Source organism: Schistocerca gregaria, chromosome 8 (genome assembly GCF_023897955.1).
Source record: "Schistocerca gregaria isolate iqSchGreg1 chromosome 8, iqSchGreg1.2, whole genome shotgun sequence".
Taxonomy (NCBI): domain Eukaryota; kingdom Metazoa; phylum Arthropoda; class Insecta; order Orthoptera; family Acrididae; genus Schistocerca; species Schistocerca gregaria.
The window spans coordinates 327,368,738-327,384,446 of record NC_064927.1 but is presented as its reverse complement, the minus strand read 5'-3'; the positions used below and the strand labels follow the sequence as shown (position 1 = coordinate 327,384,446).

The 15,709-nt window shown below is 39.8% G+C and overlaps 1 protein-coding gene across 1 annotated transcript in view; it reads right to left on the bottom strand.

Moving 5' to 3' along the window:
- Positions 1 to 1,471: 1,471 nt before the first annotated feature.
- Positions 1,472 to 15,709, bottom strand: part of LOC126285176 (odorant receptor Or2-like) — a 28,079-nt gene continuing 13,841 nt past the window's right edge. The window contains exons 4-5 of the mRNA XM_049984485.1: positions 6,660 to 6,815; positions 1,472 to 1,546 (exon numbers count right to left, since the gene is read on the bottom strand). Coding sequence (XP_049840442.1) covers positions 1,472 to 1,546; positions 6,660 to 6,815 — 231 coding nt within the window. The remainder of the gene's footprint in view (positions 1,547 to 6,659; positions 6,816 to 15,709) is intronic.

Below are 15,709 nucleotides of genomic sequence, written 5' to 3'. Positions count from 1 at the left end.
ACAGATGGACAAAAAAGTGATCTTATAACTGTTCCGTCTTTACCGACTGAGGTACGGAACCCTCTAACTATTGACACTGTTCTACTTAATGTGATTCATCAGATAATCCCAGTCTACTGACTAGTTGAATTTTCCCCTGCTATGAAGCTTTAACCTACAAACCCCTAGATACAGTATTTCAGCACTAAAACTGCGGTCATCCTTAGCTACGCTGTATCTATCCAAACGGATGCCACATCCGAGACAGTCACAAAATGTGCATATTACAGGTGTTGCTCCGAAAGTGTCATGTAACTAACATCTCGTATGAAGGTTTTAAAGCAACTCTTGCAACCATGCAGTATTTTATGTCTTCAGTGTGAAAGTGGGCACTGCCTCAAACGTGTCAAAGAACTCTTGGCACAGTTGATTGGAACCCCGAACTAACATTTGGGTCGTGATTCACATCCCAACCAGACCATTTTGATTTATTTTCTACATGACTTTCATAAATCTATGAGAGCGAATTCTAGGACGTTTATATTGACGATGCGACAACCGATTTCACTAAGCATCGTAGACGAATCAAAATTTCTGAACTTTCGTCCTTCCAAAATAGATCTGGGTACTTAAATACACTATATAGTGCAACAAATCACTTCAAAAGCAAAAATTAGCTGTGAAAATGGCACAAAAATAATTATTTATTAATTCTGTATGCACTTATATAGGCGAGCCGCGTTAGCAATATTCAACAGCTTTGATTATGACCTCCTAGTCTTGTACAATCTCTGGCACCAAGAATGGATAAATTAATTTGATTCTTTACTGGTTGCGTTTTCCTTTTGAGACACATAGTACTTCTGTGACTGAATACAAGGTATTGATACGTGTTAATAGTAAAGCAATTAATAATAGACAGTTGAAGAGTATCTAAGATTACAAATGTTACGAACAAATAGCATCAAATAATAACCAGACTTTGTGGCACTGTTATCGGGTTTCAGTTTGATTAAGAAGGTTTCTTACGTGTTTCCTTTTTCAAGAAATTAGAGAACTTTCGGAGACGAGTTCATAATATAAGTGTAAGAAATACATTCAACCGATCTTGCATATGTAATATAAGGAATTCGAACACCTCAGCACAAATGCGAACTTAATTTATTAGTACCAATGATAGCACAAAAGACCCAAAATAGTTCTGTACTTCCGAAAATTCAGCACCTTCTTCTAACTCGTTAGAAGAGAATAAATTCCTGGCTCTCAAACATTAAGTGCATAATACAATTTTCTCTTCTTAGACACATTTAAGTGTACGTTGAGCTTTATTTCACAAAATATTTGTTTTCGTGGTATAATCTATGGCACCGAGATGTTACTATGCAGTGACTGAATCAGTTATAGTGTAGAGTGAGACACCTAATTACATTTGTGAGCACTAGGAGATATTAATAAGTAGTTCTTCTCATCAGAATCAATCGCAGTTAAGATTTCAGTGTGTTGTCTCGGTCGAGCGGCTATTAATTTGTCCCAAAAGTGCGTAGTATGAGTACGATGCATTCAGCAACTGCAACAAAGACGGGGAAATACATAAATACACTGTACGTTGTAACATAATGCTGTTTCAACGTTACACTTCCTTAGTTCTATGTCTCATTTACACAGTTGTCACTCACGTATTATGACTGCTAATATACATTAATCTTAGTTACTAAGCACAAAGACAGAATGAAAGAGACTGAACTACTATAATTACAGCCAGTTCTATTTCGCGGTATTTATTTCTTAACTGAGGACAGAAAAAAACACTGATGCTTTGAAGAAGCTGTTATTTAGCACATAGTTTTTAATAGAATACTTTAGTTAGAAAGTGTTACACTCTATTTTAAAGAACGGACAAAACATAAACTTATAAGACACAGTTTGTGACGTGCCTGCGTGGCAAAGACTTTTAATACTGGCTGGATCTACCGTTAAAACTCAATGTAGTACATGCTACAGTAAAATGCCAGTGTCCTTGAAGAAGACTTTGTATAATATTGTTCTAAAGTTCCCTTATTACTCTTGCTGCATGTTTCTGTAAAATGCACATATCTTTTAGGCGGTAAAATCAAACAGTTCAATAGAATTTTATAGCACACAAATATATCATAACAGATGAAGATTGGGGTGTTTACTGCAGAAAATATAGCAACGTACGGGAGAGAAACATGGGAAATACCTGAAAAATATAATGGAACTTATTCACCGTTGGGGTTTGTTTTCGGTGGTTTTGTAGCTGTTTGACACTACGGGATGGAATTACAAATAAAGGCACAAGTGAGAGCTTGAACCTGGACACCACTTTAATGGATACCTTCGAAACATAGCGACTGTGAACTACTGGGCACGTAAACCGTTAGGGTGAGGGCAGGTAGCGCAAGAAGATGATGGAGAGGCTTCTAGGTAATAGAACAGGAAACAGGTGTCAGAAAACAATGGATGGAATCAGAAGAAATACGCTGGGAAGGAACTTACAGTAATGTTTTATTAAATCACAATACAAAAAATAAACAATAAGATATCAACATGTAAAAATATGCTACTTTTGTCAGGAATGCTACTTTTGTCTACAGGGTATTTGGGCCGTGACACGATTGTCACTTCGCTTGTGAATATAATTGACAAAGGTAATATTTCTACTGTATTAACGACAGATATTGCCTAACAGAATTTCTGTAGCTTATGATCAACGTTATGCATGCAAAATTAATTCTGTGGTTTCCGTATTTTAAGAAAACTGATATATGGCAAATCGTAAGTAGGGGTTCAGTACATTTTGCATAAAGAGACAGCTTTGTACCAGATCGAAACACCATTAGCAGAATGCGAAAAAAAAATCCTCCGCCATGTACAGGTAGCGTTACAAATAATTACTCTCGTTTTTATGGCTGACGTGTAACAATAATCACACTGGATGGAATATGGCGACTCTGAGGAAAAGAGGCTGTTGTTTATGAAAAAAAAAATATGTCCAGTAATTTCTGAAATGATTATCCCTTAGAATGTGGAGAAGGAAACAACAACTGCCGAATGCAAAGGATTTTTCTAGGATAAAAGAATAGGTGAGTTGAAAAGAGAAAGAAATCATCAGGAGAATGCATGTGACAATATGTGTTCTCTAGGGGCAGTGAAACTGAATAATCTAGCTACAGATGGTAGAATTATTCCTTTATTCCGTCTACTACGGCAAACTGGCTCCTTCTTAAATCCACTTACTTCTACAGTTTATAGAAATTTGAACCCGAGATGTTCTGTTGGAGCAGTATAGGGGAAAAATTTTACAGACCATCGAACAATATAATATTGGATAATGATTCGCTAAGCAGGGTTGAGCAGATCACAAAGAACTCTAATGTCTACAGAAACAGACTTCGAAAAGAAATCTAGAAAACGTAGATAGTGTTACATTTTGGTACTATAGAGGGATTACGGTCTTAATTGGGAGACCAATGTCTAGAATTAGTGAAACGCCTTTGTTCAGGTACATACTGTAAGCGATTACTCTTACATGTGATTTAAAATGGAAGAAACTAGTTTTTCTTCTCCTTTCCACTCAGTAATGAGTTATGCAGTCATCCTTCTGGCAAAACGCAAGTTACATTTGTAAATTCTGGGATACAGAAGAGTCGTGTAAGAGTTACATTTTGTGTTAACTTAACAGTATGCTTCAGAAACCTCTTTAAAAAACGTTCTGTTGTGCCTACAACTCTCCAACGTTTATAAAAATGATTGAAATGGCTCTGAGCACTACGGGACGTAACATCTGTGGCCAACAGTCTCCTAGACCGTAGAACTACTTAAACCTAACTAACCTAAGGACATCACACACATCCATGCCCGAGGCAGTATTAGAACCTGCGACCGTAGCAGTCGCGCGGTTCCGGACTGAGCGCCTAGAACCGCTAGACCACCGCGGCCGGCAACGTTTATATCCTTAATTTTTTTTTCTTTGGTTGTTACCCCAGTTTTTCTCTTTTCTAAGAAATAGTCAATAGTATGATTGTAACACTAGGATCAAAACCAAAAGAAACCTCTAGAAAGAGTTCAGGAATTAATATTGGAATAGAAAGGGAGTCAAATAAACAGGTACACATGTATGCAAAACCGTTGCAGAGCGTATTAAACGTCAGTTAGATAATGTGAATGAATTAGAGAACTTCCTGCTGATCAACTCCATCTCCACTGAACATCTTGAAAGAAACTCTGAACTTTTTATTTTATATCATTTCATGATTAGAATTAGCATTGTAAAACAATTGTCTTTCACAATTTTATCTTTCGTAACGTTTCGCCACCTTAGTATCTAACTGAAATTAAAAACATATTCGTATGTGACTGCTTTCTACATCCCAGTGACTACTTTGTGCGGTATGTATGGAACACATCTGAAACAGGACGACTTGGAAACTGATGGCATTTTGACGCTACAACTACAGTATTCTGTGACACACAGAGATATTTTCCCTTATGCCCTCCCATTGACGTGAAAGCCCAAAATTGCGGTATCGAGGAAAGGTAAGCTTTGTTGGTTGCAGTCTCGAGAAAAGCACATTTGGTCCTTGTCCTTTACTAATTAAAAGTCGTTATTATGGTCTTACTACTTCCCATGAACTATCTAGTATTTAGATAGTATGTAGATATTTAGGACTACTACGGCGTTCACAAGTTTAAGATTCTGGAATTTAGTAGAGCAAACGTGTGGAATACAGCCGCAGCTGCTACTTCCTTCGATTTTAGAGACTCATATTCATGTCACAAACTGATTCGTATTTGGTAAATGCATCCAGATGAACTGCTTTTGTACGTAATGTGACGAGATTAAATCAATGTACTGGTTAGACACGCAGCACTTGTGGACTTAGAGAAAGCGTCTCAAAATGTTGACTGGGATACTCTCCTTGAAGTTCTGAAGGGAAGAGTGGTAAAATACAGGAAGCGAAAGGCTATTTCCAACTTGTTCAGAACCAGACGCTAGTTATAAGAGTCGAAGGGCATGGAAGGGAAGCAGTGCTTCAGAACGGAGTGAGACACGGTTGTGAATTATTACTGATTTTATTCAGTTTGTACAATGAGCAAAAGGTAAAGGAAACCAATGAAACATTTGGAGAAGGAATTAACATTCCGGGAGAAGAAACAGATCCTTTGAAGTTTGCCGATGACAATGTAATAGTGTCAGAGACAGCCAAGGCATAGAAAGTGCATTTGAACGGAACGGACAGCGTCTTAAATGGAGGGTTTAAGATGAACATTAATGAAAGCAAAACAAGAAATGCTGCCGAATTAAAGTAGGTGATATTGAAGGTGTTAGAATAGGAAACGAGACACGTTAACTAGTAGATGAATTGAGCTGCTTGGACCCTAAAAGAACTGATTATGCCTGAAGTGGTGAGGATATAAAATTTTGACTGGTAATGGCAAGGAAAGCATTTCTGAAGAAGAGAAATTAGGTAACATCGAATATAGATTTAAATGTTAGGTAACCTTTTATGAAGATATTTGTCTGGAGTTAGCGTTTCATGGAAGTGAAATGCATTGTAAACCGTTTAGATGAAAAGAGAGTAGAAGCTTTCGAAATGTGGTACTACAGAAGAATGTCGAAGATTAGATGAGTAGATGACGTAACTACAGAGGAGGTGCTGGACATAATTGGAGAGGCAAGAAATTTGTAGTACAGTTTGACTAATAGAAGGGACTGGTTGACAGGACAAATCCTGAAATATCAAAGGTTCGCCAATTTAATAGTGGCCACGTGGAGTGTCCGCACGGTTTGAGGTCACTCCCACCGGAGGGGTCCCTGAGGAATGTGGGAAATTTTGTCGTCAGGACTATGGGACCAAACTGCTGAGGTCATCGGTCCCTCGGCTTACACACTAAATAATCTATGTCAACCTAACGTACGCACACGCCCGAAGGAGGACTCGAACCTCCGACCCGTGGGAGTCACAAAAACCGTGATAAGACGCCTTAAACCAAGCGGCTACCCTGCACGGCCCCCGAGGAATTGACACACATTTGAACATTTAAAAAAAATGTACTGGAGGGAAGTGTGGGAGTAAAATTATTAAGGACAAACAAGAGATGAATACAGTAAGCAGATTCACAAACATTTAGGTTGCCGTAGTTATTCGGAGGTGAAGGGGCTTGCACAGTATACAGCAGTATGGACAGCTGCATTGAACCACGCTTCTCACCAAAGACCACAACAACAACAAGAAACTTGTGATGAGCATTTTGTTGATTTTGTATTTACTTTTTCTAGCGGCAATATACTCTCCAACTTTCTAGGCGCAAAATATGCATCGAAATGTCATTTTTCAGACCACTGTTCTTAACGAAAGATGAAATAACGTGAATTACATAAAAAACAGAAAAAAATCACGAGATCTGTACAATTAGGTTTTACGAAGCACAGTGTATTTCATCGCCTCTTAATATTACTTAAGTTATCAGATCTTAAGAATATAGTGTCAGGCTTATCTTAAATCCTATCGAATAATGAAGATGTTCAAAAATTCAGTAATGTAACCAGCCTTACAAAAATTAAAGGAACACTGAGGCTTGAGAAGTAAAATGGGTGCCAACATGACAATAAAGGGGCTGCTGCTGCTAATTAATGGAGTATAATGCTAGACACTCACCGAGACAAAGGCAGCCCTGTTGATGGGGTAGAGGTGCCCAGCAGTCAAAACCAGCGGCTTCTGGGCCCGACTGATGAGGATCCTCAACGCGCGCTTGAAACGCTCGCTGGCCCCCACCCACGAACAGTTGTAGGCTGCCGAAGACACCGCTTCCGCCTGAGGGCAGTACTATCATCTGTACGTGCTTCAAATATACATAAGCTGTGTGAATAAAAGTAGCGATCAAAAGAAGTATCGAATATGTTTCTTTAATTTCAATCTTTTATTACCTACTAGTCCCACGATGTTCAATTTCAGTACAAAAGATACTCCTCTCTCTGATGCCACTTTGACTTTATTATATGAAGATATGTATCAAAATATCTGAAGATCTGAGATCGATAGTCTGAAGACTGGATTTAAAGAAACAGGTTCTTCATATATGTATAGGGTGATTATAATTAAATTTTGCGACCGGTGCAGAAACAACACTACTGGTCATAATGACGTCAAATTGCAACGGAAGACAGAAGAAAAATAAGTAGTTACAAAATGTAGCAATAGATGGCTCTGTAAGCATCATAATTTAACAGTTCTCGACTACAAATGACGAATGAATCATACAAGAATGCCTAAGGTGTATGTTTGACGCCAAACAAACTGTACTACTCAGTGTGCGTGGGTGTACAGATGTGATACTGTTAGTTACCACGGCAAGGTCATATCACATCGGATGGAGAGAAACGGTTTTTAATTGTCCTGAGGCCAAAAACAACATACAAAGTGTAAGGTGTCAGGCAAATCCAACACCTTACATGAAAACCCTGACATGATAAGCAAATCCAGTAGTATGTCACATAGCTCTGAATAAATCGTGACATTGAATTAACCAAAGTAATACGAGTAACGAGTGAGCAAATGGAATACCACAGACTAACACAAGAATGCCTAAATGCATGTCATACCTTCCCAACGTGAGACAGATGCAGTTCCGAGAGGAGAAACGAGAACAGAAGCCGAGAGCAGAACCGTGTTAAGCTAGAAGGCCGTACGATAAGGGACGGACTGGACACCCACGTCGCCAGGCTACCGCTAAGACCACACCACCCGCACGTTTTAGTGTGAGACTTTTTCGCGTCTCTGTTACGTCAAGGACCATCCCCCAGCCCATGTTAAAAGCTAGAGCCCGCCAGAAAAACAGTATAGATCTCACGATAACGCTAAAACGACCACACCAGCTGCAGGTTTTAACGTGAGAGTTTTTCGCGTCTCTGTTACATTGCAAACTTTAAAAACCTTGCCCCACCACGAAAACTATAACGTTTCTCATTGGATAGACAGAATTTTTATAGGCGGAGCTTAAGGTTAACATTGAGACCCTGATTGGTCAGATGAAAACATAGCCAGACAGTTTTTTTTTTAACCAACTTCGGTAAATTGTAGTAAGGAGAAGTTAGGAGAGAGTTAGTTCCGAGACGGCGAGCTGAATGGCTGCTGCGCCGGCCGCCGCCCCCCTGACAAACACCGGCAAGGTAATGAACGCACGCGATGCCGCATAACAGCGCATAAAGCTTCACTCATAACTGCAGAAGTCTCATCTGTTACACCTCCTTTTTGCGTAATACTAGTGTCGATCGTCAATTAAAGCTTATGGTATTCACATTTGCCACTTGAAGTAAAATTCTGAAACGCGATGATTTTTCTGTTATATAGTTATTGAGAAACCACATCAGCCACTGTAATTTACGACAAGTTAGATAAGTTATTAAAGATAATTGAGGTCACTGTAGGCCATTTTGACAGTTTTTATCTTTTGTGAAACTTAATTGAAACCTAGATTATAGATGTGATATGGCATAGGTCATCCTTCGATCCATTGTAGAACTTGGAAACCCACTCAGGGAATATTCGTTCACATTTTTGTTGAACGCATTTGGTTTTTACCACCTGTATTAAAACACTTCCTTTTATCAATAATGCAATTTATAAACAATGTTTTGTGAGTAGAATAAAATTTCCAATGGTAAATTAACTGCTTTTTCGACGTTATTTTACCAGCTAACTATAAATAGGAAAGCCTTGAACCCATTCCACTAAATTTAGTTAGTATTAAGATTCTTTTAAAGGGAGTGCAGTGGAGCTGACGCTGAGATTATTTAGTGTTTGGTTATATCATCGCTAGTCTCACTGAACTCTTCTGAATACTCCATATCATGTGTGGTCTGGCGTCTCCTTACCAGCAACAGGTCCCAGGTTCAAACTAGTCAATTCCCTAAAAAACATGCTCAGAGCGTCGTTGCGCGAAAGTGGTAGGGAGACACGATATAGAACAAACAGACACCACCATGAATGTTTAGAAAAGGATTAATTAAAATCAAATCGGATCATTAATTTCCGTGCGACGGCGCAAAACATGCCCATCGTTTTACGCAACAAGTTGAAATCGACAAACAACGTATTTCCGGAGTCACATTCAGAATGTGTTGCGAAATTCATGCCTTAAATGCAGCTAAGTTTCCATTCGGAACACTGAATACATCTTTCAGATAGCCCCGCAGCCAGAAGTCACACAGATTAAGATCAGGTGATCGGGACGGCCAGGTTGTAGGGAAATGGCGGCTGGAAATTCTATCATTTCCGAAATGGCGCTTCAGCAGCTGCTTAACTGGATTTTCAATGTGTGGAGGTCCGCCATCTTGCATAAAAAAAGATCCCATCCACACATCCACGCAATTGGGGACCTGCTTGGCTCAAATGGCTCTGAGCACTATGGGACTTAACAACTGAGGTTATCAGTCCCCTAGAACTTAGAACTACTTAAACCTAACTAACCTAAAGACATCATCCATGCCCCAGGCAGCATTCGAACCTGAGACCGTAGCGGTCACGCGGTTCCAGAATGAAGCGCCTAGAACAGCGCGGCCACACCTGCTCTGGCAGGTCAATAGGAAGCAACTCGAGCATATGGGTAATTCTGAATGGATAGCAAAGATGGATGTTTCGTAGGATTTTACACACGGTACTGATGGGAATGTCAATATTCGGACAATACTCCGTGCAGTGCATGTTTGCACACCACCACTCGTCTGCTCCTGCTTTGCTGTATCCACTGCTTTCACTTTCGTCGTATCAATTTGTTTCCTCGCTCTAGCAGGTTTTATACCAAAAGAACCGATCTTTCGAATTTCGGAATTATTTTCTCCAGACCCACGGCAGTCATCGGACCAACGCCTTTTCTCAAACCCTTCAGTGTCCGGAAGTTCTGCAGAGCGACGTGTGCACAGTCATCATTCTTGTAATACAGCTTTACAAGCATAGCGCGATCCTGCATTGAGACAGTCATGACGAATATCGCTGACGCGAAAGGCGGAAAAGCGGTGTACCGGGCGTGTTTACACCAACTTCAGAGGGTCGTGCGCATGACGTGTGTTTTCATTTGTCTATTATAAGAAATATAGCGCCATCTATTGATCACTTTTCACAGTATTTTTTTCTTCTACCATACATTTTTCTCCTTCTCTGATAATATTCCATTGGAATTTGACGTCATTCTGACCACTGGTGTTATTTCTAAAGCATTTTGAAAGCTTAACTTTATTGATAATCACCCTCTATTTTACGAGAAGTCCCATCGCATTAGATGACAGATATTATGCTCTTTTACAGTATTATTTTCAAGTTTTAAGACTAATTGCCATAGGAAAATTTTCTTGTGTGTTAATAATTGACAAGATGCATAAAAATTCCGGAAAACACAGAGTGGGTTCCTAATACATATGTCCACCCCATGAAGATAAACTTTTCCGTTGGTGTAATGGGTTGCGTCATTCAGCGATACAAATGGCAGTACCGTAGGTGCAAGTACAGAGAAGGGATCTCTGTTGAAAGGTCAGACCAATGTGTGGCTCCGAAGAGGTTTAGCAGCCTTTTCAGTAGCTGCAGGAGCAAGTGTCTGAATGATTGATAGATGTGATCTTGTAACATAAACCAAAACACCTTTGCTGAACTGGTACTCTAAACGGTTGAAAGGAAAGCAATACTACAGCCAGAAGTATTACCGAGGGCATGCAGCTCTAATGTAGGTTAAACGATGATGGAATTCTGTTGGGTGGCATATTATGAAGGTAAGATAGTCCCCCATTCGAAACTAACGGCGGCAACTACTAAGGGGGATGTGGTCATCACGAGAAACGAAACTGGCTTTCTACGGGTCAGAGTGCGGAATGTTAGAATCCTTAATCGGGTAGGTAGGTTAGGAACCTGAAAAAGGGAAATGGGTACGTTGATGATAGATATAGTGGGAATTAGTGACGTTCGGTGAAAGGAAGAATAGGACTTCCGATCAGGTGAATAAATGATTATAAATTCAAATGAAATAGGGGTAATGGAGGAGAGAGTTTAGCAGTGAATAAGAAAGTAGGAAAGCGGGTAAACTACTGCGAACAACACGGTGAATTATCGTAGCCTAGGTAGTCACAAAGACCACACGTACCACAGTAGTACAAGTTTATCTACCAACAATCTCCGAAGATCATGAAGAGACAGAAAAAATGTATGAAGAGACAAAAGAAATTGTTCAGATAATAAGGCAGATGAAAATTTAATTGTGATAAGGGATAGGAGTTTGACAACAGGAAAAGGAAGAGAAGGAGACATAGTAGGTGAATATGGCCTGGGGGAAAGGAAGCAAAGAGGAAGCCGCCTCGTAGAATTTAGCACGAAACATAATTTAATCATCGATAACACTTGATTCAAGAATCGTGACGGAACGTTTATACGTGGGAGAGAGCTGGAAACACAGGAAGGTTTGAGACTCAGTATAGAATTTTAAGACACAGATCTCGAACCAGATTTTAAATTGTAAGACATTTCTAGCAGCAGGTGTGGACACTGGCTCCAACTTATTTATTATGAAATGTGTATTAAAACATATGAAACTTCAACGGTTTCAGAGGGAGCATTGCCACACGGGATTAGCCGAGCGGTCCAGGGCGCTGCAGACATGGACTGTGCGGCTAATCCCGGCGGAGGTTCGAGTCCTCCCACGGCCTTGGGTGTGTGTGATTGTCCTTAGGATAATCTAGGTTAAGTAGTGTGTAAGCTTAAGGAATGATGACCCCAGCAGTTAAGTCCCATAAGATTTCACACACATTTGAACATTTGAAGAGGGAGCATTAGTCAGCGGTTCACTAGAATAGGAGAGATCAATTCACTAGAGGACAAATGGATTGTTTTAAGAGACTAAATAGTGAAGGGAGCATAGGTTCAAACAGGTAAAAAGACGAAGCCTAGTATAAATACTCGGATAACATAGGAAATTGATGAATGACGAAAATATAAAAATGCAGGAAATGAAGCAGACGAAAGGGAATACAAACGCCTACAAATTACGTTGACGGGAAGCGCAAAATGTCTAGGTAGGAATGGCTAAAGGACAAATGTGAGGAATTAGAAGCACGTGTCCCTAGGGGAGGATAGATACTCCCTAGAGGAAAATTAAAGAGACCTGTAGAGAAAAGAAATGCAGCTGTACGAATATCAAAAGCTCAGACTGAGAACGAGTCCTAAGCAAAGAAGGGAAGGCTGAAAAGTGGAATAAGTATATAGAGGGCCTACACAAGGGAGTTGTCCATGAAGACACTATTATAGAAACGAAATAAGACGTAGATGAAGATAAGATGGGAGACATGACACTGTGAGAAGAATTTGACAGAGCACTGAAAGACCTAAGTCGAAACAAGGCCCCGGGAGTAGACGACATTCCATTAGAACTACTGATAGCGTTGAGAGAGCCAGCGATGACAAAACTGTTCCATCTCGTGAGCAAGATATATGAAACAGGCGAAACACCCTCTGCTTTAAAAATAATATGATAATTCTAATTTCAAAGAAAGCCGGTGCCAACAGGTGTGAATATTATCGAACTAACAGTTTAATAAGCTATACATTGCAAAGCACTAACACTAATTCTTTACAGAAGAATGGGAAAGCTGGTAGGAGCCAACCTTGGGGAAGATCAGTTTGGTTTCTGGAGAAATTTAGTAACATATCAGGTAATACTTACGTATCGACTTACCTTAAAAGATAGGTCAAGGAAAGGAAAACCTATATTTGTACAGTTTGTGGAGTTGGAGGAAGAGTTTGAGAGTGTTGAATGAAGCACACTCTTCGAAAGTCTGAAAGTAACAGAGGTAAAATACGGGGAGCGAAAGGCTATTTATAACTTGTACAGTTTTAAGAGTTAACGGATATTAGAGGGAACAGTGACAGACAACGGAGAGACACAGGGCTGTAGCCTATTCCCTATCTTATTCAGTCTGTGCACTTTACAAGCAGTAAAGGAAAATACAGAAAAAAATTGCAGTAGGAATTAAAGTTCAGGGAGTGGACATAAAGAAACCTGCAGCAACCTACCTTGTTTTCTCCCGTAACACAGTCTCGTATTTATATCTCAGCTATAGAGGCCCACTTATAGTGATTGTTAGATTTTCATCTACCTTAACGTAGTAAGATTTCAGATCAGTACCCTCATCCATTCTCTCGATCTGTTCATCTTCTAGTTGTGACGTGGGCTTGTATGCCCGAAGCACGGACGTTCCTCTTGTTTACTGGTAATTCTGGTAACAATAATAGTGTCACGGAAGTGTTCACAGGAACTCACTCTTTCCCTTTCTTGGTATTCTTAATTAATAACGTTTTTTCCTGCTGTTCATGTTACCATACTCGTCTGATTGGAAATCCTTATTTTCTTTCCATTTGGTATCTCTGTTTCCTGTTAAAAATAGACTGAGGATTTCAGCTTATCGTTTTAAAATTTTTGGCTCAACTTTGGAATTAAGACTTCCAATATTCCACGGCGTGACCCGTAATTTTTTTTCCTTTCGCTGTTTTTCTATATTTTCTCATAGTTACCTCACACTTGGCAATGCAGTCGGGAAAATTATCAAGCATGAATGGATGCAGGAGGTCTTACAACAATGTTCACGTAATCCACAGCTGTATGGTACTTTCCGTTACTTTCACAGATCTCTTGGAAGCCCAGTGAAACATCCACCATAGCACAATATTGCCCCTAATAGCCTGCGTCCGTGGCGTGGTTCATTTTTCAAGCAGCCGTTCGTCCAGATGGCGAAGCTGGACGCGACTATCGATGTAATTTAACAAGAAATGTGATTCATGTTACCAGGCGACACGTTTCATTGAACAACGGTCGAGTCTCGATGACACTGCGTGCACTATCATCGTAACTGAAGATGTCGTTGAATCAAGATCGAGACTCGGGGGGCGAATTGCTGCGGATCCCAATGTTCAGCAATATGCTTTGAACGACATCCTCCGAAACATTCGTGTCTACATCACTTTTGTACTCTGTTGTCGTATACGTCACATATAGCTGCCGATCCGGAGTGGGCAAGCCTCTGACCTCCACATTCCGTCTTGGGACGTCGATGTCCAATATCTTGTCTCCTACTCTATTTTTCATCGTACTTCAAATGCTTTCCATAGTTGTATAAATCTGTGGAGGCTGTCGTGGCCACTTGTTGAAAACTGCCTGTTGACTTCTGTCTCATGATCTTTGATCAACGATTGTTTGACCATTTTTCTGACGTTTCGTCAGCAGGAGTGGTTGACCCAGTCGAAGCTTCACTATCCACCAGGGCAAGGGAGGGTGAAACCTTGACAATTCCAGACAATCGTCCTTGGGAAATGTCACACAAACCGTCAAACAATCGTTGGCCGAAGAATGCGAGACGGACACCATTAGACAGTTTCCACTGATGCCTTTCTTACTGTATCACGTGCCCGCAATACCAACAGGTATCCTTTAACGTCGCGGAGGGCCGTAATCTTAAGGGGAGTACCGATGTTGTATCTGGATACGATAAACGTAATATATGTATATCGTGTTTTCTTAGAAATGATTCCAGGTAATAAAAGAAAACTTTGCCATATCTTAAACATTTGCTGATCTTCTATCAAGTATCTAACTTTATTAGGAATCAAGATATGAATTTTTAAGGAGGGTCTTGAGAATTCACGTAATTTTTAAAAATATTTTAATGATCAAACTATTAGTGCTCTCTCCATCGTTGTAGAACCACGTAAACAGATAATCGCTATCAATAAGTGGTAAATATTCCATAGCTTTAGCTCAGCAGCTTCTGAGAAAATGAAAACATTTGAAAAAGAAGTAGATTTTCAGAAATCGCAATTGAAAGTTGACGTAAATAATAACTCACTGTTGAATGAAGAAACAATCTAATACTCTACAGTTTTGGTGTCTTCATTTTTTTGAAGATCGACCAAATGCAGTCTCTTTTCCCGTCTGAGGGATCTGGTTTATTCTGTTGCATTTTTGACCATAATTTCAGCTTTGGAGATTCGCTGTCTATCCAGTTTTTTTATGACTCTTTGCGTATTGTGGTAAGGCACAATTCCAAATTGCTTCAGAACCTTTATTATTTCTGCATTTACATCAGTGAAGGTGATCACAGCATCACTGACCCCTATCTTCAGTACTTCCAGGTTGTAAGGCGTGTGTCAGAACTCTCCGTTACATTGATCAAATTATGCATCAGTTGTAATTCCTTATTCAAATACGGAGTCAAATAGGTTATCCAGATGTTAGTTTTAAGTTTTTCATGTAACTATCTGTTGAGGGGTTAAATAACAGCGAAACTGACACTCATACAACACGCACGCAGGTTAGATTCCGATTACTGAAGCTCAGGTTGCTTATCGAGTCCATTTTCAAAGATGAACATAGGTTTTATTTGTTGTAGGTGTTTTACAAGTTTCTTAAATTCGTCTTTTGGAACCCTGGTTCATTCAGCATTGTTGAAGAACTCATTTACATTTCAAGGATTTCGTGCGAGATATTCCTTCAGAAGATCTGGACGTGCTATATCTCTATATACTGGCTTCATTGCTGGTCCAGTAGCTTCAGGGATGGTATTTCTATGGGTATATATGCAGTCCCTTGTGCCTCAGCTTCGCGGTATTTACATTAGTCAATTGAACATGAGTTGTGTACTGGCTTCTCATCGCTTGACGTCTCTTGGAAAAATGTT